This window comes from Pan paniscus, chromosome 2, assembly GCF_029289425.2.
Source record: "Pan paniscus chromosome 2, NHGRI_mPanPan1-v2.0_pri, whole genome shotgun sequence".
NCBI classification, from domain to species: Eukaryota; Metazoa; Chordata; class Mammalia; order Primates; family Hominidae; genus Pan; species Pan paniscus.
In genome coordinates, this window is record NC_085926.1 from 40,365,072 (window position 1) to 40,390,409 (window position 25,338).

The 25,338-nt window shown below is 40.5% G+C and overlaps 1 protein-coding gene across 1 annotated transcript in view; it reads left to right on the forward strand.

Moving 5' to 3' along the window:
• Window positions 1-24,160, forward strand: part of ENTPD3 (ectonucleoside triphosphate diphosphohydrolase 3) — a 43,052-nt gene extending 18,892 nt beyond the window's left edge. The window contains exons 5-11 of the mRNA XM_003826064.5: window positions 7,336-7,486; window positions 10,200-10,359; window positions 11,359-11,592; window positions 18,380-18,652; window positions 18,825-18,935; window positions 19,360-19,497; window positions 22,810-24,160. Of these exons, the coding sequence (XP_003826112.1) occupies window positions 7,336-7,486; window positions 10,200-10,359; window positions 11,359-11,592; window positions 18,380-18,652; window positions 18,825-18,935; window positions 19,360-19,497; window positions 22,810-23,046 (1,304 nt within the window). The 3' untranslated portion in view covers window positions 23,047-24,160. The remainder of the gene's footprint in view (window positions 1-7,335; window positions 7,487-10,199; window positions 10,360-11,358; window positions 11,593-18,379; window positions 18,653-18,824; window positions 18,936-19,359; window positions 19,498-22,809) is intronic.
• Window positions 24,161-25,338: the final 1,178 nt, after the last annotated feature.

Sequence of the window (25,338 nt, forward strand, 5' to 3'; positions counted from 1 at the left end):
TAAGACTTACATGGGGAGGTGCTATGGCAGTCCCTCAGGGGAAGGGTTCCTTGGCCCACCTTGGATGGCATATGTGATTTGAGGAGGCACAGAGTCATGGAGGCCACAGCATATCCATAAATGGATCTTCCCTTCCCTGATCACAGTAGCCTCAGGGATCTATATATACTCTGAACGAACAGAAGACCACAAACTAAAGCTCAAATTACAGAGTTGAAGGTCAGCAAGTGTCATCCCCTCAAAGGCTTGTGGCTTCTCCAAGGATAATTTGGGTTTCTGCTTCCTCCATTGCAAACTTCCCAGGACTCCCCTGTCTTGGCCAAACAGAAGGGGGTGATGAATGCTTGCTCACCCAGCAGGGATTACCAGATGCCTAGGCCCTCAGAAATTTCTTTCTGGTTGGTATCAACCCCCAGTTGCTACTGTTTTCCATGAGTTCATTGCCTTTGCTGGCGGTTTCTGTGCTGGTGTCTGTACCTCTGGCTGCTTGTGGTGAAGCCACCTCCTGGAGGTGCTGGGTTCTCTGCATGCGTCTCATCTCATCTGCAGTACTCATGCCTGCTGCTGCCTTTCCCCACAAGGGACATTCACAATGTCTTTCCTTTAAACCAGTGACTAAAAATTACTTAAGCTCCACTAGAGCCTAAACTTAACTATCTCCTCCATTAAAATCCCTCAAAGAGTTGCATCAGAAACCAGGCCACCATAGTATTAAAAAAACATCCTTTGCCTCTGGGTGCAGTGGCTCATGCCTGTAATCCCAGCACTTTGGGAGGCTGAGGCGGGTGGATCACCTGAGGCAAAGAGTTTGAGACCAGCCTGGCCAACATGATGAAACTCCATCTCTACTAAGAATACAAAAATTAGCCGGGCTTGGTGGTGGGCGCCTATAATCCCAGCTACTCGGGAGGCTGAGGCAGGAGAATTGCTTGAACCCAGAAGGCAGAAGTTGCAGTGAGTGGAAATCATGCCACTGCACTCCAGCCTGGGTGACAGAGCGAGACTTCATTTCAAAAAAAAAAAATCATTTGCCAATAGTTGGCCGGAGCTCAAGCTGAGGTGCATGTCTTTGGCTTCTGTTTCCCCTCAAGTAAGTTTTGTGCCGTCTGTTTAACCCTCTCTCCCCATATTGAAATAGCAATTTCAGTGCTCCTCTCATGGGACCAAGTATCCAAGTCCAAGCAGCTTAGAAGCCTGTGAATCCTATCTCCTTTTCCCTCTAGAAGGCTTAATGGACCTTATGCAAACAGGCTGTCTGGTGACATACTCCCAAGGTTTCACCATTCTATCTCGCCTCTCACCAGCCGCTAACCAGAGACCAGCTCCTTGCAGATTATATTTTGTTTATCCCAGATTGGACTAGCCAATCTCCTTACTATAGAGATGTATGGTGGTTTGAAAGTCTCATTGATTGATTGATTTAATAAATATGTATTAGGTGCCTGCTGTTTGATACGAACTGTTCTTGGCACCAGGAATTCAGAAATAAACAATATATACAAAATCTGTGGTTATGTGTTATGAGACTTGCATTCCAATGAGGAAGATAGACAAAAAAATAAATGGGCATATAACGAGTGTCAGGCAGACATGATGTGAAGAGAAATCAGGCAAGGCAGGAAAAAGAGAGTGATCATGCTGTTTTGAACAGGATTGTCAGGGAAGTATGAAGAATATGACAGCTAAGCAGAGACAAAAGTGATATGAGACAATGGGCCATGTAAATGTGTGGGGGAAGAACATGCTGAGCAGAGGCATGGCAAGGGAAAAGGCCAAGCATGAAAGCTGCTCAGCATTTTCCAGGAAAAGCCAAGGGGCCAGTGTGGCTGGAAGAAAGATGAGAAATGAGACTGAAGCTATAGCCAAGGCCTGCTCCTTGGAGGGACTTGAGGTGTCCTAAGGGTTTGACTGTGACACAAATGAAGTTTCTTCAAAGTATATTGGGAAGCCATTAGAAGATTCTAACTAGGGAACTAATACGATATGACTTCTGTTTTTAACGGATCACTCAGTTGATATAGAACACGTAGTCAGGGGCTAAGATTGGAAGCAAGGACACCAGTTAAGTGCTGTGAAATCAGTACGGGTGAGAGATTAGGTGATGGTCAATTTGCCCTTGACTAGTGCGTCTCAACACAAGGTGAATTTGTCTCCCGGGAAACATTTTGCAATGTCTGGAGATCTTTTCGATTGTCATGACTGGGTCCGTGGTGCTACTAGCATCTAGTGTATAGAAGACATTTCTCATCTTTCTTCCAGCCACACTGGCCCCTTGGCTTTTCCTAGAAAATGCTGAGCAGCTTCCACACTTGGCCTTTTCCCTTGCCATTCTACAATGTTCTAAGCATTGTACAATGCACAGAACAGCCTCCACAACAAAGAATTATCTACCCCAAAATGTCAGTAGCACCAAGGTTAAGAAACCTTGGTTTACGATGGTTCCGGGGAAGGGGGTGAGAAGCGCTTAGATTTGCGAGGTATTTTGAAGGTAGGACCAACATGATTTTATGATGGACTTGATGTGAGGCATCTGAGTTCATAATCCATGAGCAAGAGTTTGGATATGAGCAACTGTGTGCATCACAACACCATTTACTGAGATTGGGGAACACTGGGAGTGGAGCATATTGGGGGCAGGGCAAAGCTTAAGGAGTTTGGTTTTGGGCATATTAAGTTGGAGATGGCTATAAATCATCTGAGTCAGGGGAGGCAAACTTTTTCTGTAAAGAGCTACACGATAAATATTTTAGACTTGTGGGTCATATGGTCTCTGTCATAACTGCTCAACTCTGCCCCTTTAGCATGAAAACAGCCATAGACAACAGGTAGATGAATTAGCATGTTTGCATTTCAAAAAAAAAAAACTTTACTTGTGGACACTGACATTTTAATTTCTTATAATTTTCATATGTCATGAAATGCTGTTCTTCATTTTATTTTTTTCCAACTACTTGAAAATGTAAAAATTATTCTTCACTTGCAATCCATACAAAAACAGGTATGGGGTCAAATAGCTTGCTCATTCCTGATCTATACAGTGATGTGGAGTTGTCAGATAGGCAAGTCGGGAGTTCGGGGGAGGGGGAGGATGAAGAAATAAAGCTGCGTGTCATCAGAATACAGACGATATCCAGCCCCAGCTCATCTAGGGAGTGAATAGATACTGAAGAAAAGAGATCTGAGGACTTAGCCTTACACACTCCAGTACTGAGAGGTTGGGGAGAGGAAGAGGATCCAGCAAAAGAACTTAGGAGGAATGACAGCCAGTGAGGGGAGAAGAAGGTCAGAACCCAAATCCAAGGTAGTTGAAGAAAGAGGAAGTGCGCAATTAGGTGAAAAGTGATGGGGAGCTTATAATCTAAGAAGTTAGAGAGACATGATATGCCCCCAGTGCGATGATGTACACTAGGAAAAACCTAGCACACCTAGGAAGTGCTCTTGCCAAAAAATCAAATCTGAATCTGATCACATTTCTAGAAATTAACTCCCAGTTTATAAAAAACACAGAAGACAAAGGAACATGTTCAAGGACACCTCACGGATCCAATCAGCGAAATCCAAAATAAGAGACCTACTCCATTAAAATGATTTCTTTAATAAATAAATGGCAAGATAAAAGGGGGGCAGGAAAACTGTTACAGAATAAGAATCTTAAAAAACATCCAAATGCACATACAAGGTATGGACTTTGGTTTCTGCATCACACTATAAAGAAAAAGTTAGTTATTCTGGGAAATTTGAACACTGACAGGTCTTTAATAATATTAAGAACTTTTTTAGGAGTGATTTTTTTCTTAGGTATCATGGTTATATTTTTCAGAGTTCTTCCCTCTTAAAAACATACACTAAAGTGTTTGTAGATGAATTAACATAATGCCTGGGATTTTCTTTACAATAATTCCTAGAGATGGAAAAAAGAAAGCATATAGATGAAAATAAGATGGGCTGTGTATTGATTAACTGTTGAAGCTGAATGATCAGTATATGGGGATTCATTTTACTAGTTTCACAGAAAAGAATTAAGACTAATGTGAGCACTGACCTGTGATGTTCAGCACAGTTTTGTTGTTTTTGTTGGCTTTATTGGCATTTTGGAGAGAAAAACCTGTTAACTAACCTATCTCATAGGAATATGCCTGAGAGCTTAATCTCACATTTTATTTACTGAGAGAATTGTGTGTCTTTTTAAAAATAACTTTCTAATTACAAAATAATATATTTTCATTGTGTGAAAATCAGAAAACACAGGTAAATAAAATGGAACCAGGCACAATGGTGTGCACCTATATTCCCAGCTACTCAGGAGGCTAAGGCAGAAGGATCACTTGAGCCTAGGAGTTTGAGACCAGCCTGGGCAACATAGCAAGAGCCCATCTTTATTTAAAAGTAGAAAAGGAAGTAAGATCATCCATAATCCTTCCCACCAGAGGGGAACATTTTTCTTTTTTTAGGATTAATATATTTTTATATTAAAAATTATTCATACAGGCTGGGTGCAGTGGCTCACTCCTGTAATCCCAGCACTTTGGGAGGCCAAGTGGATCAGCTGAAGTCAGGAGTTTGAGACCAGCCTGGCCAACATGGTGAAACCCCATCTCTACTAAAAATACAAAATTAGCCGCGTCTGTTGGTGCATACCTGTAGTCCCAGCTACTCGGGAGGCTGAGGCAGGAGAATCACTTGAACCTGGGAGGCGGAGGTTGTAGTGAGCCGAGATCATGCCATTGCACTCCAGCCTGGACAACAAGAGCAAAAAACTCCGTCTAAAAAAAAAATTATATATACATACGTATATAAACATATATATTTATTTAATTGTTGTTATTGTTATTAGTGTTTCTTACAGCTACTTCAGTTCTGAACTCCTGAGATCAAGCCACTGAGTTCATCAAGCCCACGGCTTATGGTGCTGTCATTTGTCTGTTGTAGGAGGTCATTGCCCCAGGAGGGAAAATTACATTAGAGGCTCTGTCCTTGGCCAAGGTTGAGAAAGCCTGTCCTTGCTTCTCTAGCACTGTCGATGAAATCCACATGTCTATGCATCTTAATGGACACATCCAAGCAAAACTTGTAATTATAATGCTCAGGTTTTTTTATTGGTTTGTGGTAGTTGGAAGATGGGTGGGAAAGGTTAAGAAAGGGCAGCTGAAGGAGGCAGTGGCTCTATCAATTCCAAAGAAGGAAGTTTCCAGAGGGACCATATTCTCTCCATCTTCCTTGTCTGTCCTATACTTTGTCTTCCTTAAAGTAGACTTATTTAAATTCAGAGCCTGGACTGGGAGAACAAATTAAGTTATGTTCATGCAATGGCATACGATGCAACTGTAAAAAGAAATGAAGAATATTTATATACTGCTATGGAGTGGCCACTAAGAAGTATTGTTGAATGCAAAGAAAAAAAAGTGGAGAAAAGTATATATAGTAAATTACCATTTATCTAAAAGTTGGAGTGATTAAAAATATATATTTGCTTATTTTAAACAAACAATGGTTAAACTTTTTTTAGAAAAGAAACTACTTACAGGAAGAGGAGACAAGGAGAGAATCTAGATGTCTCTGAATATACCTAGTTTTGTAGATCTAATTTTAGAACTATGTAATTATTTTAGTAACTATAAAACAAAATCGTTTTTTAAAAAGTAATTCCTAAAACTCAAAAGTAAAATGCAACAGGCCAGTCATGGTGTCTCACACCTGTAATCCCAGCACTTTGGGAGGCTGAAGCGGGTGGATCACTTGAGGCCAGGAGTTCAAGACCAGCCTGGCCAACATGGCAAAACTCTGTCTCTACGAAAAATACAAAAATTAAACAGGCACGGTGGCACGTGCCTGTAATCCCAGCTACTTCGGAGGCTGAGGCACAAGAATCGCTTGAATCTGGCAGACAGAGGTTGTAGTGAGCCGAGATCACACCACTGCACTGCAGTCTGGGTGACACAGTGAGACTCCATCTCAGAAAAAAAAAAAAAAAAAGAGAGAAAAAGATATCACTATTTGCAACCCCTAATGAAATAATGGATCTAAACCATTATCATTGATGATGCTAACAGCACAAAAAGAGAAACAACCAGATACTGTGCCTCCTATTGTAAGTCCACACTAATCCCTATATATTTTTTTTAAATTTCAAACCTGATCTGATCAAGCCTCTACATTCAGTTAACCATTTATAGAAATACAAGGGACCAAGTAAGATGTTAATTGAACTATGAGGGTACAATCAACAAACTCTAGACTATGGACATTCTTCAGGACGAAGAAATTGCAAGTAAAATTTTTAATAATTAGGAGAAAAATAGAAAGGGAAGGCAGAACTAATAGACAGAAAGAGACTTAAGATTGCACTGTACCGAATTTATTGGGATCCTGACTCATACAAATGAGAAGAGGGTGGTGGATGAAGGAAGAAGGAGGGATGAAGAGGAGGAGGAGGAAGAGAAAGAGACACAGAGGATGAGAATGAGAATGAATATGGAGGCAATGTGAACCATGACTGGATAGTTAATGATATTAAGAAATTATTTTTTTGGCAAGGCATGGTGGCTCATGCCTGTAATCCCAGCACTGTGGGAGGTCGAGGCAGGTGGATCACCTGAGGTCAGGAGTTCGAGACCAGCCTGGGCAACATGGTGAAACCGTGTCTCTACAAAAAAACCAAAAATTAGCCAGGCGTGGTGGTGCACGCCTGTAATTCCAGCTACTCATGAAACTGAGGCAGGAGAATCACTTGAACCTGGGAGGTGGAGGTTGTAGTGAGCCGAGATCGTGCCACTGTACTCCAGGCTGGGCGACAAAACAAGACTCTGTCTCAGAAAAAAAAAAGAAAAAAAAGAAAAAGAAAAGAAAAAGAAATTATTTTTAATTTGTACAGGTATAATAATTCAACTGTAGTTAGGGCTTTTTCAAAGAATGTTTACTTTTTGTGACACATACTGAAATATGGGAATTAAATGACACATCTGCATTTTGCTTTGTGGGAAGCAAGTGGAAGATTGTATGGATGAAATAAGAGTCGATCATTGTTGAAGCTGGGAGATAGATGCATGAGTTTCAATATACTATTCTCTCTACTTTTATTTATATTTGAAATTTTTATAATGAAAACATTTTTTTAAAGTAGGCCCTGGCTTACTTTTTACACAATTGTAATTCATTCTTTTAGAGGTTGCAAGTATACTGATCAGTGTGACCATACAGGACTTACCACATCCAGCTGTTTTCGACCCCCTACCAAACCCCAATAATTTTCAAAGCCAATTTGTTTTTTATTTAAAAGTTGTATTACTGCGATTGGTTCCTGGAAATGCTGACAGATGCTGACTGCTTGCTTTTCAGGCTCTGGAATCTCCAGCTATGGAAATAACCCCCAAGATGTCCCCAAAGCCTTTGAGGAGTGTATGCAAAAAGTCAAGGGGCAGGTTCCATCCCACCTCCACGGATCCACCCCCATTCACCTGGGAGCCACGGCTGGGATGCGCTTGCTGAGGTAAAGGCTAAGTGGCACAAAGGAGCCCATTTGACCAAAATAACCAAGAATATGTTGAATCTTGCCAAGAATGTAACTCTATTTCTGGGAACAACCCTCGCCTCCCAAAAAGAAGCCCATATTCTGCCATAAATTTGGGCTTTAAAGGTTGGGAAACTTTTAGTTTTTATTTTAATACCCAGAAAGAAACAGTTCTAAAATTGTTTCCCTCTCCCTTGGTGATTTTACTGAGAACTTTGAAAAAGAGAGAGGTCATATGAAATCTGCTCATGGGATATAACTCTAGTTCTTTGAAAAGTAGTTGTTTTGACAGTTGGCATTTGACACCTGTGAACAACCAGCTAAGTTTGGTAGTAAGTACAACCCATAGCTATGTAGCTTCCGCTTGTGTACAAAATACCACTGAAATCTGCTTTAAAACAATGGCATGTCTGCACCTCAAATCAGTCAAAGCTTTTGGAGTTGTTATGAAACAAGCATCTCATTTCACTCACTCAAATTAGTTCCTTCTAAATTTGTAGTCATGGCTTTTAGCCCAGTTGCATTGTTTTTGAATGTCTTTTCTCTTTTTTCTCCATTATAGCATTTCCTTGACCTTGAAATTTCAAAAAAAATTTCCAAAAAGAAACACCAAACTTAAAACTACTCAGAGTAAAGGCTACTACTCCAAGTGTTGGAATAAGGTTTTATCACAAGAAAACAACACTCATTCTGCTTCAGAGCCACTTTATCTATGATTCCAAGCACGCAAAATTATCTATGTCTGAGCATTAATAAAAAAAGAACAAACAGAGCTCCTTTAACATGATAATGAAAAGAAATCATGATGTGCTCTCCATTAGACTGGGCCTTTTCCTTATAGTTTCATAATTCTTGTTTCTAATCTGATTTCCTGGTTGACCACGTTGAATGTGGAAGGAAGTCAGATTTCTCTGCTCACTTTTGGAATCTGCAGTGTATTTCCAAATTATTTCATTTACGTGTAATAGAAATGATCTAAAAACTCCTTCCTTTTGCTTTTTCTTTCTTATAAAAACAGTTCTTCCAAAAAGGATGGAACTGAAACCATGTAATCTCAGAGAACACAGAAAGGCAGCCCCTTTACAGGCTATTAATTCCATGGACCTAAAATCCTCCTCTGCTATAGTGGATGCTTCCTTAACACGACATGTGTGGAGCTACTTATAGAAAAGCCAGCTGCAGGATGTGCTCATGAAGTTTTCAATTTGGAGACTGAATGCTTAGAGCTTAGTTTGTGAAATCCTTCTGCTTTCAGTCTATTCAATTCCCATTTTCAGACTGAATTTCCTATTTCAGAATACATTAGGATGCTGTTTACTCTCCCTGGGACTTGACTTCAGGTAATAAGTTTCAGAACAGGACCTGAGCAATACCAACAATATGAATGTGATAAGTGACTACAATCAGGGAGAAATACTGGTTCAATTCCATTAAATGTCTGTAAAAGTTACTTTAAAAATCTTTGCTTTACCAGTAGTGTTTGTACATATGTAAACTTCTTGGTCGAACTGGCTCTGAACTTATGACTTAAGTAGACTTCTAGTACTCTAAAAACAAAAACAAAACAAACAAACAAAGCAGCTCTTAAGAAACTGACTTTTTCTTGGTTGCTTCCCCTCCCTCCCCCAGTCTTTCAGTGAGAAATAATTAAAAGGCTCTGCAATTTACAGCTCATGACAAAAACCATGGAACAGAAAGCTCACCTCTTAGGAAAAAATGTATGTCTCCTTTGAATAAATTAAGTACTAACTCTTTCTTGTAAAACTGTTTTCTAATGATGATCTATTTCTTCTGAGAAACTAGCTGATATTTTAATTACTAGACAAGTAAAATAGAAAAGAAAACAATTAATGAGAATTAGCTGGGATGAGAATTGATGAAACTGGGAAAACTCTGAATTATTTTCCAAGCAGTGATAATTGGCCACGGAATTGGAATGGATCCTGCTTATAGCCTTGCTCTTTCTTCTTCCTGAGCCAAGAGTCAGCCAGTGCCCCTGGCTTTCTACCCATGGATGAAAGATGAAATAATCTCCCAAGTGAGCTTTCTTTCATAGGGTAAAATGGCAGCAGATGGACGCCATAACATTCTGTCACCAGGGATAGAATGCTGTGTTGCCACTCGTCTAAGAGTCAGCACACCAGTGGTTTTTCAATCCAGTGACAGCCATGATGACTGTCATATTCCTTCATGCTGAAGCCCTCCCAAAGAGTGAAGCAGAAACAGCTAAAAACTCAATGTTCTTCCTTTCCCCCTTCCTACTAAGCTCCCTTTCCGTCTGGTCAGATGAGGGTTCCTTCATATGGTGCCTCCAAGAGATTATTTATGCCACTCTTATGACTTCATCAATCCCCTTTCCTCTGCTGATCTAAGACAGAGCAATGGCAGTTAAATAGGAGGCTCTTTTGATACATGAACAGATGAGATGGGTGGGGAGAACAAATTGTACTTATGCTGAAAGCAATTTTCCTGCTTGGCAGTTTGACAGGTAACAAGTGCATCCTGCCTTCACAGTTGCCCCAGAAGGCTTCAACTTGCAAAAGGGATTGTGGTGTACAGCACACATCTGGAAAATCATTCATCCCCACCAGCAGGGAGATGGTGAAGTTTGCATTTTCACCTGGGTGAGACTATGTATTTTAAGACTGTATTGTCTGGGCACTCAGACTTGTTTGTTCTGTGCCTTGTACAGGTTGCAAAATGAAACAGCAGCTAATGAAGTCCTTGAAAGCATCCAAAGCTACTTCAAGTCCCAGCCCTTTGACTTTAGGGGTGCTCAAATCATTTCTGGGCAAGAAGAAGGGGTATATGGATGGATTACAGCCAACTATTTAATGGGAAATTTCCTGGAGGTGTGTGCAAACAAATGCATGGTTTTTAATCTTACTGTTTATCCTATCCCCTGTGAGTGATAGCCTAAGTAGAGGTACATGCCATCAGGGATATCTGCCCTGTATCACTCCTACCATGTAACGCATTAGGGAAATACCTATGAGGCAATAGCTAAGAAAGACATATATAGCTGGGGAGAAAACATGGTCATAAACAGGACTAAATGCTAGGGAGGGAGGGAATCTTGTCACTTTACTAGCTCGTAAGAAATTGAAGGGGGTGGGATCTAAATTTAACACTAGGCTATGGGTCTTTGGGAGGGCAGTTGAAGAATAACCCTTCAGAGAGGCTCCATGACCATCTGAAATGTACAAAGCCCTCAGGAAGTCTGTATCCCTAAGTCCCCAGAGACAGGAGGAGGTCTTCACTCTGTGTTCCCAGGTCTCCTCACAGTCCAATCCCTGCACTCCCTGCTCCCTTGGTGCAGAGGAAAGTTGACTCCAAGAGACAACTGCCATGTTACAGGGGGCACAAAACAGGAGTTACTCAGAGCATATCCAGCCCAAGACCTATTTTGTTCCCCTTCAAATGTATTTTAAATTTTTAAATAATTACCAACAATTAACATTTGGGAAATTTCACATAAAAATCCATACTTCTAGCTTCTTCTGACCTCCTCACTCCTCCCAAAAATCGGAGGAACTGGTCACAGTAGACTCACATTCCCGCACGGTAACAGGAACAGAGTGTAAATCATGGACTCTCCAGTTTGCCACAGACCCACCACTCCCTATTATACACCTAATCTACTTCACTCATTTATTACTTACCTATGTTACCTGCCCAGTTCCTGTAAGCATTTTAATTCACCACCTCTAAAAGAAAAGGAAAGAATTGGCCTCACATGCTCCCTCTGTCCTACTTCTTAGTAATAGGAGACGAGGCTTGGGTGGAGAACTCTGGGCAAACAGAGATGGTGCCTTTGGCTTTCTTTCTCACTTCCTTTTCCCACTGTGCAGAAGAACCTGTGGCATATGTGGGTGCACCCGCATGGAGTGGAAACCACGGGTGCCCTGGACTTAGGTGGTGCCTCCACCCAAATATCCTTCGTGGCAGGAGAGAAGATGGATCTGAACACCAGCGACATCATGCAGGTGTCCCTGTATGGCTACGTATACACGCTCTACACACACAGCTTCCAGTGCTATGGCCGGAATGAGGCTGAGAAGAAGTTTCTGGCAATGCTCCTGCAGGTACTTGAGTCGGGGGTAGGGGGTGGCAGGTGTTCTCTTGAGGGTTTGAGCTGAGGGGAGAATGCCCTGCCTTCTGGGGTCTGTCCTCTCCACTTCAATTGAAAGGTAGATGGAAATAACAGCATTTTCCAATTTACTCCTGGGGGTCCAAGTCCCTTTCCTCTCTGTCTCTTTCTTCCCCTCCGTCTCCCTCTCATGTTGCCCACTTCCAGTAAATTTGAGTAAGAAGTCTAGGGAAGTTCCAGAGCTTCAGTTGTTTTGTAAATGACTCAAGACCTGGAATCCCTTTATGGACACAAACTGTTTTAAACCAGGAGCTAAATAAGCCTGAGAATTTTGAGACTCCCCTGGGTGTAGACAAAATAATATTAGTGGTCACAAGAGAAATGTGTGCTGAAGGGGGAGAGGGCAGAGCCCTTCCCAGGCTCAGCCTCCTTTTAGATGGGTCTATATTAGGCAGACTTGATACCCTTATACGGCAGAACTTTAGAGCAACCACATTCCATCATGTTGATCAGTAATTCATTTGATAAGTGTTCCAGGGCCCAGAAGGCTAATTCAGGCATCAGCTAGAAAGCTATTGCTAATATTAAACTCAACATTATGCAGTGTGTGTTCATGAGGGCACTAACTCCACAGGTGAGACCCCAGACCCAAACACCAGTGCTCAGGGGACATCAATCTTAGCCATGGCTGGGTGGCTGAGAGGATGGGCCTTGACTGCCTAGAGGGGTATGAGGAAATCAGAAGCCACAGATCCTGGCTTCTTATGGGACTCAAAGGCAGGGGAATCAGCCTATGAACAAAATGGACACAACATCAGGAGGTTAACCCACGTTCGTCCAACCTACTCTGATAACTGAAGACAGGAACAGACTCTATCCTGCAGAGGAGTTGAAGGGATCACAAAAGTGCATCTTCAGCAGGACTCACAACTTCAGACCCCTGCATTTACCCAGTGTTCATGCAGGGTAGGTTGTGGGAACTCAGCTTCCAGTTCTGGCCCCTCCCCCAAACATCTCCCCAATCCTCCCAGAAATGGCTGAGGCCCCAGGACACATGCATGGGACATTTATTGTCAGGAGAGTCTGAGCACTGCCTGGAAAGGACAGATGTGAGAACCCTGCTGACAGCCCTCAACTACCCTTCTGTAGTAATCCATGCTCACACTACTATAAAGAAATACCTGAAACTGGGTAATTTATAAAGAAAAGAGGTTTGTTTAATTGGTTCATGGTTCTGTGAGCTGTACAGGTTTCTGCTTCTAGGGAGGCTTCAGGAAACTTAAAATCATAGTAGAAGGCGAAGCGGAAGCAAGCCCTTCTTACATGGGGGAATAGGAGGAAGAGAGAGAGTGAAGCGGAAGGTGCCATACAATTTTAAACAACCAGATCTCCTGACAACTCACTCACTATCATGAGAACAGCAAGGGGGAAATCCACCCCCATGCCCCAATCACCTCCCACCAGGCCCCTCCTCCAACACTGGGATTACAATTTTACATGAGACAAAGCCAAACCGTGTCACCTTCCATGGCTCCCATCCCAACTTCCACCTCCCTGCCCAGTCAGCCAAACCAAACCCTACAGGTAACTCAATCAACCCTCCCTATCAGGGGATCTCAATACTCACCACTCATCCCCACTTGCTCATCAAAGTAGTTCAACCAACATGCTTCTTTCTTTCTGGGAGAGAAGCTCTGGAAAATCCTCTTTTCTCCAGCTCCTTTTACCTCTAGCAATGCCTAATGTCCTTTGCTCCAGCTCTGACCCTAGCAGGGGTAGAATGTGGAGGCTCAGGTGAAATCCTCCTTTTTCCAGGGTGAGTGAGGATCAGAGAGGCTAATCTTTTAAATTTGGCTGGCCCTATGGAATGTGTGTGTTTCTGTCTGTCTGCGTGCCTCTGTGTGTTTTTGTACTCATACAATGTTTACTAAAGAATGATTATCTATGTATCCAGCAGTCCACAGAAAAGAAGTAAATACTTCACCTTTCTGAGGTCTGATTTAGGCTTGAGAATGCCAGTCTCCAAATGTGAGCCCAGCAATGGCCATGGAGAAGTGAGCACCCAGCCTCTCACAGTCAGCTCACAGGGACAGGGACACATGTCTTCAATTTGCATGGTAACCTCTAGATGCCTGATAGGGTGGCTCTGCCCTCAGAGGCTTCTGACTCATGCAAGAGGAGAGACCCAGATGAGATGAGGATTACTGACAAATTCATGTCAAGACTCACCTGACCAACAGTTTCATAGGTCAAATATGTATTGCCAAGCCCTGACTTGGAAGGTTCACACAAATTATTGCATTGTAAACACTGACTGAGTAAATTCCATCAGTCTGGATCTTGTTTCCTCATCTGTAATATAAGGAACTAGGTAGTGTGGTGAGAATGATAGCTGGATATGTACTTTGCAAGTTACTTTCTTATCAATAAGTCTCCAGTCACCTTAGAGCTGAAGTCTCACTCTGACAACATGTTAGATATTAGGAATGTGCATTCACTTTCTATCTTTCCCTTTTTAAGTAAGAAATTTTTCTTCTGTTTTTAATGTAATATATGTTCAGTGAAAAACATTTAGAAGATGCACACCAAAAACTATAAAGGATTTCTTTAAAAACAGAATTAACCACTATTAACATACTATTGCATTTTCTTCCATTTTTTAAATGTATGAATGTGTAAAAACTTGGCTTCATATGGTATATATAATTTTATATTTACCTTTTATTTTACCTAACCATATATTATGATCATTTTCCTGTGTTGTTAATGTCCTTTTAAAATACGATTTTTTATGAGAGCATAATATTCCAAGTACCATAACTTAAAAAGAAAAAAAATTGACCATTCGATTATGAAAGAAAGTACATTCTTATTGTAAAAATTTAAAACCATAGAAAGAGTGTTAAAGTCAAAATGAAAGATCCTCCTTCCAATCCCATTTACTGAATGCCATCACTGGTCAAAGCTTAATATGTTGTTCTTCTACACTTTCCAGGTCAGTATATTAACTTATTTTCTTTACTATTTACTATCCCATAATTTATCAATCATACCCTCCCTCATGGACATCAGGCTATGTCCTGTTTTGTTGCTACAACAATAATATAATAAGCCTTCTTACTCATATAATCTTAGTGATTTTATTTCTGTAGGACAGGTTCAAAGGACAGGTGTATTTTTTTATTTAAATGAACAAATAGGTAATCTTCCAACAAAATTAGAACCGTTCAGATTACCACCCATGTTGTGATGACTTTTTGAAATAAGCTTCAGGAATTCCAAAACATTCTAATAATAAGTACTTAGATAATGAGGATCTGTTTCTGGATTTTCTGTTCTATACATTCATTTTTCTATTTTGGGGCCAATATCATGTTGTTCTACTTGCAAAAGTCTATTTTTCTACTCTCAGAGGTTTATTTTGAACTTCAAAGTCATTTGAAGCAGTAACAAAAAAGGAAGTTTTTTGTTGAGATTGTGATAGAATCACATTGATCCATATATTAATTTGGTTAAAATGTGCTTATTAGTGACATCAACAATTTCTATCCAGAATTATACAATGTATTTCCATTTATTTAATTCTTGGCTTGTATCCTTCAATAAAATGTATAGTTTTCATCATTGGTTCTGTACCTCTGTTGTTAAATGTATTTTCTTTGTGTATATTTTTTAAGCTTTCTATCACTATCAAGAATAGTTTCTATCATTGTTTTTTCCAGTTTTAACCAGTTTTACTCAAAGATCAGATTATGCTGTAGTTTTCTAGTGGACTTTTCTCCCTCGAGCCCATTGACTGACTTTTTCATGACAGTGCCCTGCAAACACTAAGCTCGGTGAAGACTGTTGAATGTTGAATGCCTGAACTTGGCACATTGGCAAATTATACTTAAAGAATGCCATAACAAAAATTCAAACACACAAAAAAAGAAAAGAACTAATACTTACTAAGCTTTTCCTATGTACTAAGTCAGAAATAATTTATGTTATCTTGTTTCTTCTCTGGGCCAAGCCAGAAATAATTTATAGTTTTAATCATTTTAAAAGTATAAATCTCCCTTCAGACTATACTAGAAAAGAAAAAAAGTACAAATCAGATTTGGAAGTAGATACTAAATAGCCAATTGATTAGTTTGATTTTTTTTTCTTTTTTCTTTTTTTTTTTTTTTTGGAGATGGAGTCTTGCTCTGTCCCCCAGGCTGGAGTGCAGTGGTGTGATCTCGGCTCACTGCAAGCTCTGCCTCTTGGGTTCACGCCATTCTCCTACCTCAGCCTCCCGAGTAGCTGGGACTACAGGCGCCCGCCACCATGCCCAGCTAATTTTTTCTATTTTTTTTTAGTAGAGATGGGGTTTCACTGTGTTAGCCAGGATGGCCTCGATCTCCTGACCTCGTGATCCACCCGCCTTGGCCTCCCAAAGTGCTGGAATTACACGTGTGAGCCACCACGCCTGGCATATTTTTTCTTTCAACCAATATTTCAGCCATAGGGTGACCCAAGTATGATATGCTATAGATTATATGTAACAATTTTTGAAAATCATAGATTTTTTTCATACCATAGAGGCAGAAAGGGGCCTGTTTGCCTCTTTCTCAGTCATATGAAGATTTTTCTGGAAAACACTCATTTGGGTTATATTTGATGAATGTTAAGCTTTTATAGGATTTTTGCAGAATCTTGTCACTGACCTTTGTTAAATAATTGCACTACTTGAATATGTACCTCAGTTTCCTCATCAGTAAAATGAAAGGGTTGGGCTAAATGTCTGAGTCAAGATTTTACTGTACGGTGGCCAGGTGCAGTGGCTCACACCTGTAATCCTAGCACTTTGGGAGGCTAAGGCAGGAGAATCTCTTGTGCCCAGGAGTTTGAGACCAACCTGGGTAACACAGGGAGACCCTACCTCTACAAAAAAAAAAAAAAAATTAATTAATTAATTTAAATTTTTTTTTTTTTTTTGAGACGGAGTCTTGCTTTGTCACCCAGGCTGGAGTGTAATGGTGCAATCTCGGTTTGCTGCAACCTCCGCCTCCCGGGTTCAAGTGATTCTCCTGCCTCAGCCTCCTGAGTAGCTGGGACTACAGGTGCGTGCCACCACGCCTGGCTAATTTTTGTATTTTTAGGAAAGACGGGGTTTCACCATGTTGCCCAGGCTGGTCTCAAACTCCTGACCTCAAATGATCTGCCTGCCTCAGCCTCCTAAAGTGCTGGGATTACAGATGTGAGCCATCACACCCAGCCAAAAGAAAAGATTTTACTGTAGGGGAAGCAGTATGCCTTAGTGGCTTAAGTTGAACATAGTTCAAATCCAATTCCTTAGAAAAGAGAGCTCATAAATTGAATCAACAACATTCAGGACTTTAGCATAAAATAGAGTATTTTGCACCAGTAGATTAAAGATTGAATAGTCATATGGAAAAAGTAAAGCCAAGTCTCTGAGTCTTTAAATCAAATAAATTGCAATGGATAAAAGATTTATATGTGACAAGGATATTTGTTTGTAATGGCAAAATGATTGGGAACCACCTCAATGTTCATCTAGATGATATTCCTTAAATAAAGTATGGTTTATTTGTACAGTGGAATACTATGCAGCTACTAAAAAAATAGGCCACTGTATAAGTACAATGAATGGAAAGATCTCAAAGATATATAATTTTAAGTGAGAAAAGCAATGGGTAGAATGGGGTATATAAAGTGCTACCATTTATGGCTTTAAAAAAAGAAAAGCATGGGAGAAAATATATATATCTGCATTTGCATGCCAGATCTTTGGAAGGATACACAAAAACTGGCAATAGTGATTGTTTCCAGAAAAAGGCCTGATGGCTGCAAGTGGATGAGAAGGAGACTTCACTTTCATATGTTTATTTGTACCTTTTGGATTATTTTGCTAGGTGGATGGGTGATATTCTACTTAAAATGATACATTATATATATCCATTTTCTCACCAAGTGAAGTTCATAAAACCTGGTTCATAGGGCTATCATAAGAGCTGGATCAGATAATGTGACAGAGAGCCTAGCGCTATGCCTGGTACGAGGTAATTGTCACACACACACACACACACACACACACACACACCCTTTTCCCACCCCTACTTGAATTATCTAGACAACCTGTGATCAAAGACATGCTGACACAGAATGGTATTTTTTGTTTCTCTCTTGGCATTGGAGGGTAGTGATAGAGAGAATTTGCAAAAGGGAAATACTTGGCTCTCCACAAAAAAAGTGGTTTCTAACACCTTACTCTTTTTTTTTTTTTTTTACTTAGAGATTTTATTATTATTATTATTATTATTATACTTTAAGTTTTAGGGTACATGTGCACAATGTGCAGGTTAGTTACATATGTATACATGTGCCATGCTGGTGTGCTGCACCCATTAACTCGTCATTTAGCATTAGGTATATCTCCTAATGCTATCCTTCCCCCCTCCCCCCACCCCACAACAGTCCCCAGAGTGTGATGTTCCCCTTCCTGTGTCCATGTGTTCTCATTGTTCAATTCCCATCTATGAGTGAGAACATGTGGTGTTTGGTTTTTTGTCCTTGCGATAGTTTACTGAGAATGATGATTTTCAATTTCATCCATGTCCCTACAAAGGACATGAACTCATCATGTTTTATGGCTGCATAGTATTCCATGGTGTATATGTGCCATATTTTCTTAATCCAGTCTATCACTGTTGGACATTTGGGTTGATTCCAAGTCTTTGCTATTGTGAATAGTGCCGCAATAAACATACGTGTCTAACACCTTACTCTTATACCTACAGAATTCTCCTACCAAAAACCATCTCACCAATCCCTGTTACCCTCGGGATTATAGCATCAGCTTCACCATGGGCCATGTATTTGATAGCCTGTGCACTGTGGACCAGAGGCCAGAAAGTTATAACCCCAATGATGTCATAACTTTTGAAGGAACTGGGGACCCATCTCTGTGTAAGGAGAAGGTGGCTTCCATATTTGACTTCAAAGCTTGCCATGATCAAGAAACCTGTTCTTTTGATGGGGTTTATCAGCCAAAGATTAAAGGGCCATTTGTGGTAAGAGCAAAACCTTCTGAAAGATTCCTTTCTTTCCCCATTGAATATTCATTTCTCACTTTTCTGTTTCTCCTCTGCTGACTTGTTAGCCACCTTCTTATTCCTCACCCATAAACCTTTCTATTATACCCCATTCTGAGAACTAATTTTCTTCTGTATTACTTATTTCCAGGCTTTTGCAGGATTCTACTACACAGCCAGTGCTTTAAATCTTTCAGGTAGCTTTTCCCTGGACACCTTCAACTCCAGCACCTGGAATTTCTGCTCACAGAATTGGAGTCAGGTCAGTATTTAAAGAGAAGGGATCAATGTCAGTACAAAAAAATATGGTAGAATCTATTCTATGTGTGTGTATTCTGAATTTAGCCTTTATGCTCTTCTATTTCCATCACATCTGTAAAATAAAAGGAATAAGGGAATCTACTCCCACACCTGTGGTGTGAATTAATGTTATAACTACATGCACAATTGTTAGAACAATATTTGGCATATAATAAGCACTCAATGAGTTTAAAGATTAGTATATTGTGATATTATATAGGGATATTTTCATAATTATATTGCATGATTATATGATTGTATTATAAAGTATTTTCTATTATGAAATTATGGGTGATAAGATTCTTTAAAACATGACTTTTAACCCAAGGTGTTCATTTTAAAACATACCTGCCTGCCCTGCCTCTCAGATGTTTTAAACCTTTCAGCTCCCACTGCTGCTCCCCAAATTTGATGAGGTATATGCCCGCTCTTACTGCTTCTCAGCCAACTACATCTACCACTTGTTTGTGAACGGTTACAAATTCACAGAGGAGACTTGGCCCCAAATACATTTTGAAAAAGAAGTAAGTCAAGCACAAATCATTTTCTCTTCTTCTTCCCAACAGAGAGGTTTGTATGTGTGTGTGGAACAAATGTAGAAGGTAAAAGGGTATTAATGAGTTAAACTCACTGGGTGGAAGCTGATCAGACTGATCCCTTGTGAGTTTCCCAGAAGAGGTCGTGGAGAATTTAGAAGAGTTGCTCATGGGTATACATTCTCCTGGAAAAGACTGGAAGCCAAGGGCCAATGGACTAGGCGGTCCTGGAGGGCAGAGACCTGTCTTGGTATCTTCATATTCCCAGCACTCGGCACAAGGGATAGAGCCTAGAAGGTACTTAGTAAATGTTGGTTGAATTCATAAATAAATATGTTAAGGATATGAGACTTTTCATCCTGAAAAGAAGCTTTAAATGTAAGTTTTTTAAAGAGGATAGTAACTAATTCTTCTCCATTTTATTCAGATATCAGAGTAAGATACAGGCCTTAGGGCCTGACGGATTTGCATTAGCATTAAATAAATATTTTCTCTTTGAATGAACCTGAAGTCATTATATTTACTGACAAAGATTTGGGGGATGGGGAAGATATTCTTAGCTCAGGGTTTAATATATTTAAAAATATGTATATTTATAGATATCTATAAATACATCCATATATATATATGATGGTCAAGTGACCAGAATGGTCCAAAGCTGGAATCACAGCTGTCACCTGGTGACAGGTGAAAGGACCTCCATACCTTGTTTTTAGGCAGGGCTAAGCCTTGTGAATATGTTCAGCCAGCACTATGTTCCCCAGGTTCCAGAGAATTTTCTCATTTCAGGAATAGCTGATATGAAGCCTGAAGGATGTCTGGAGTCAGCCTGTTCAATACCAGCTTCAGCAATAATTAGATTAAACCAATCAATATCCTGCATTAGGCCTCTGACTATCTACTTTTACATAAATAAAATTGAGTCATCTACAAAAAAATAAGGATGTCTGGAGACATAAGGACTGTTGGTAGCATGTACTCTCTAAGCTTTGCTTCTAATAAATCTAATTACCAGTAAAGTATATTATAAGAATGGAGAATGACTTTCCATTTGAATGCCAGTTTGAGTTGACATAATATTCTAAGTTAAAAGTTCCCTTTTTTTAATTATAAAGAATTTTGTGTCCAGCCAAATTAGTATTTAAATGTGAAGATGTAGGCTGGGCACGGTGGCTCACACCTGTAATCCCAGCGCTTTGGGAGGCCGAGGCAGGTGGATCACCTGAGGTCAGGAGTTTGAGACCAGCCTGACCAACATGGAGAAACCCTGTCTCTACTAAAAATACGAAATTAGTTGGGCATGTTGGTGCATGCCTGTAATCCCAGCTACTCAGAGGCTGAGGCAGGAGAATCACTTGCACCTGGGAGGTGAAGGTTGCTGTGAGCTGAGATCACGCCATTGCACTCCAGCCTGGGCAACAACAGCAAAACTCCATCTCAAAAAATAAAAATAAAAATAAATAAATAAAAACGTGAAGGTGTAAAAAGACTTGAGAAGATTTGCTGCACAAAAGACTTACAATGAAAATATTTTTGGTGGAAGTAATAAAATAAGAAGAGAAATAAATCCAGGAGATGTTACAAAAACACTGGAAGTAAGAATAAATGATGTTGTGGCTTAAAATTTACATTAAAAAAGCCGGGTGCTGTGGCTCATGCCTGTAATCCCAGCACTTTGGGAGGCCGAGGCAGGTGAATCATTTGAGGTCAGGAGTTCGAGACCAGCCTGGCCAACATGGCAAAACCATGTCTCTACTAAAAATACAAAAAATTAGCTGGGTATGGTGGCATGTGCCTGTACTCCCAGCCACTCAGGAGGCTGAGGCAGGAGAATTGCTTGAAACTGGGAGGTGGAGGTTGCAGTGAGCCGAGATCTCACCATTTCACTTTAGCCTGGGCGAAAGAGCAAGACTCCGTCTCAAAAAAAAAAAAAAAAATTATATTAAAAAAACAGAAAACGAACACTAAAGAAAAGTATTTTTAAAAAACTCCATTCATATGACTCAAGTATAGAAAATATCCACATGATAAGGGTGTGGTAAGGAGTTATAAGATACAGGGACATAAGAGTAACCTAAAATTCTCTTCTTGTCAAAGGGAACACAGAGATATCTTTTTCTTTTTCTTTTCTTTCTTTTTTTTTTTTTTTTTTTTTTTGAGACGGAGTCTCGCTCTGTCGCCTAGGCTGGAGTGCAATGGTGTGATCTTGGCTCACTGCAGCCTCCGCCTCCTGGGCTCAAGCAATTCTCCTGCCTCAGCCTCCTGAGTAGCTGGGATTACAGGCACCCACCATCATGCCTGGCTAATTTTTGTATTTTTGTAGAGACAGGGTTTCACCATGTTGGCCAGGCTGGTCTTGAACTCCTGACCTCAGGTGATCCCACCTCGGCCTCCCAAAGTGCTGGGATTATAGGCGTGAGCCACCATGCCTGGCCACAGATATCATTTTTAAGGCAGGAAAGAAGAAAAAAAATATATAGAAAAATAGCACTAATTGAAAATTTAAAAGTAAGATATTAGAAAGAAGTGTAACTATATTAATAATCACAATAATTATAAATGGACTAAACCTACCAGTTAAAAGAGAGATGTCAAATTGAATTTTTAGAAATCAAGCAGGTGCCATTTATAAGAGAAACATGGTTCAAGCATAAAGACATGGAAAGATAGAAATATAATTTTGTTAAATTATCAAACACTACCCAAAAGAAAGCTGGTATAACTATTTAGTATCTGGCAAAGCAGTCTTTAAGACCAAGAGCCTCATTCTAGACACAGAGGGTTACAACATAATGATAAAATGTTCAATTCACTATGAAGATTGCAAAGGTGAAACATTTATACACCTAATAAAACACCCTAAAAACATGTAAAGCAAAAATAGATAGAACTACCAGAATAAATTGACAGTCAGCTTCCCATTTGGGCTGATTTTCTATTCTTAGAAACTGGTCCTGGGATCAGTAAACCACTCATTAGCCTCTTTCTCTAGCCACAAACACTCCTGTGCTCCTGGACAACAGGAACACTTTCACTGTTATTAACTGTGCCGTCTTCATTCTTGGCTGTGACAAGATTGTGAGAATTTGTTCTTTTGACTATTTCTTCTGCAGCGCTGGAGGTGAGATTCCCCAAGCCTTTGTGGCTACGTGTGGTGTCTTAACTTGGGCAAGTCCTTTGACCTCTTTGGGCCACAATTTCCCATGGGAGCTTTGTGAGGTTCATAGCGGTATGCCTCCGGTATGTGATTGCAGCCTTGAGCCTTGCCCTGAGAACTGAGCCATCTCCTCTACTCCACAGGTGGGGAATAGCAGCATAGCCTGGTCTCTTGGCTACATGCTCAGCCTGACCAACCAGATCCCAGCTGAAAGCCCTCTGATCCGTCTGCCCATAGAACCACCTGTCTTTGTGGGCACCCTCGCTTTCTTCACAGCGGCAGCCTTGCTGTGTCTGGCATTTCTTGCATACCTGTGTTCAGCAACCAGAAGAAAGAGGCACTCTGAGCATGCCTTTGACCATGCAGTGGATTCTGACTGAGCCTTCAAAGCAGCTCCTGGAGTCCAATGGCTGCTTAGAGTCAGCCTGGGTGGCACCAGGCAATGCAGGTGAAGTGGCTGCCTTCAGGAAATACAACTAACTAAAATCAAACACCTAGGTCACGTGCCTCTCAAACACTGATTTCTGCCACAGCACCTCTTGAGGCGTCCCTTGGCTATTCTGTGCATATTGTTCTTCAGAGACCTCACTACCCACATGCTGATCTATTGGGGAACAGAGAAGAGACAGGCCACTAAGGTCAGGCTCTTTATATTAAGTTCCCCAGAGGAAGAGTAAGTTGAGAAGGTATCAGTTTAATGTTGAAGAATTGACCTCAGGGCTCAGTTTCCATTTCCCTCCCTCAGTATTCTTCCTGGCAAGATACCCATTAAGCATTTCGCCAATCAGAATCTCATTTTATAGTTTTTCCCATTGGTCTTTAACTAAGACTTTCTTGTAGCAATCTCGTAAGCAGTGAACCCCCTCAGATCAGTAGAATATAGTATCTGGGGGAGAAGACTTACTTCCTTCAGGGCAGCAGCCACAGCCAGGCTTCTGTCATACAGGTAGATCCCGAAGCACAGAGACATAAAAAAGGTCTCCCAGAAAACTATAGACCATTCTCCAAGTGGAATTCCCACTTAGGGCTCTGGTCACTAGATTGCAACCTGTGTGTTTGTCATCATCCTCATCTCACCATTGTATTGCTATGCCCTCCCATAAAAACATATTGATCCCTAGCAAGATTATTGCATTCCAGATTTTACTGCCTTTGCTAGGCTTTTGCTTAGCAAAGGGCTGACTTTCCATTGTTATCATGGTGTATATATTTTTGTCACCATTCCCACAAGTATACTTGATGTTGTCATAGAACATCCTACTCTATGATCTACTAACCAATTACTTTCCCAGATCATAGACCTCTCTGCATAGTAGTCATAGGTCTTGACTTTGGGGAAAGAAAAGGAAGCTGCAGGAATATTTATCTCCAAAGTCGGATGAGAAAGAACTCCAGCAAATCCAATGGCTACAAACTAAAAATCAGCATTATTTCATATTGCTGTTTCTTAGCTGAATATGGAATAAAGAACTATTATTTTATTTTGACTTGCAAGGGGTGTGTGTGTGTTAACTTCCATATGGTACTCTTTCTCCTAAGGACCCTAGGTGATATTTATGAGAGAAATTTTTTTCCCTAGCAAATTAAGAAACCCATTCATTAATATCACCTTTATTCCAGAGAGTTCAAAGTGCTTTTACTTTGATAAACCTTTGACTGCTTGAGATTATTGAGTCAAGCATTTCTGTACCTTATTTGAAATTCTAAGCCTCTGTGAGTCCACAACCTGACACTCAAATCTTGGTTCTCATCCAGAACGGCTACTCCTATCCCAAACTGTACCTTTGCTCCCACCATCCTCTCTACTATATTATAGATCCTCCTCCCACCCATCCAAATCATGTATGTTTCTCAAGGTCCAGTTCCTTCATATAAGTCTTCCACAAAGCTTTCCTTGCACACACATACTATGCTCTATCTCCTGGACCACTTTTTCAAAACCAGCCACGTAAGTCCTCATATTGTTATTTATCTTGGCATATGTGTACAGCTTATTTCTAAAAGACAGAGTAGGCTACTTAAGGGCAAAGCCTATTGTACATCACTCCTCATTTATTCAACAGACATCTAAAAACACCTATTATGGCTGATACCTTTTACATGTGATTTTGGATTTGGACATATGCTATGAACATAGTATTTATTCATATTTGTTGATTGAGGTTGTTTCCATGAATGACTAAGAAATGGGCAATAAACTATAGAGATAGCAGGGAAAAAACAGCATCCAAATCACCAAGAGTTTGCAAGAAAAAAAATTTGTATGTGCAAGAAAGAGAGCCAAAGCTCCATGAAGGCAAATCCTAGTCAACATTTCTAACTCATTTGGGAAGTTAGAATAAGCTGAGGTACTTCAGGTTTTCTGACACACACCGAAGAATTTTTGACTGGGTGCAGTAGCTCACACCTGTAATCTCAGCCTTTTGGGAGTAGCTGAGGCAGGAGGGATTCCTTGAGCCCAGAAGTTCGAGAGCAGCCTGGGAAACGTGGCAAAACCTCTTCTCTCCAAAAAATACAAAAATTAGCCAGAAGTTGTGGGCACACTTGGAGTCCCAGCTACTTGGGAGGTTGAGGTAAGAGGATTGCTTGAGCCTGGGAGGTGGAGGTTGCAGTGAGCCGAGATCATGCCGCTGCACTCCAGCCTGGGTAACAGAGCAAAACTATCTCTCTCT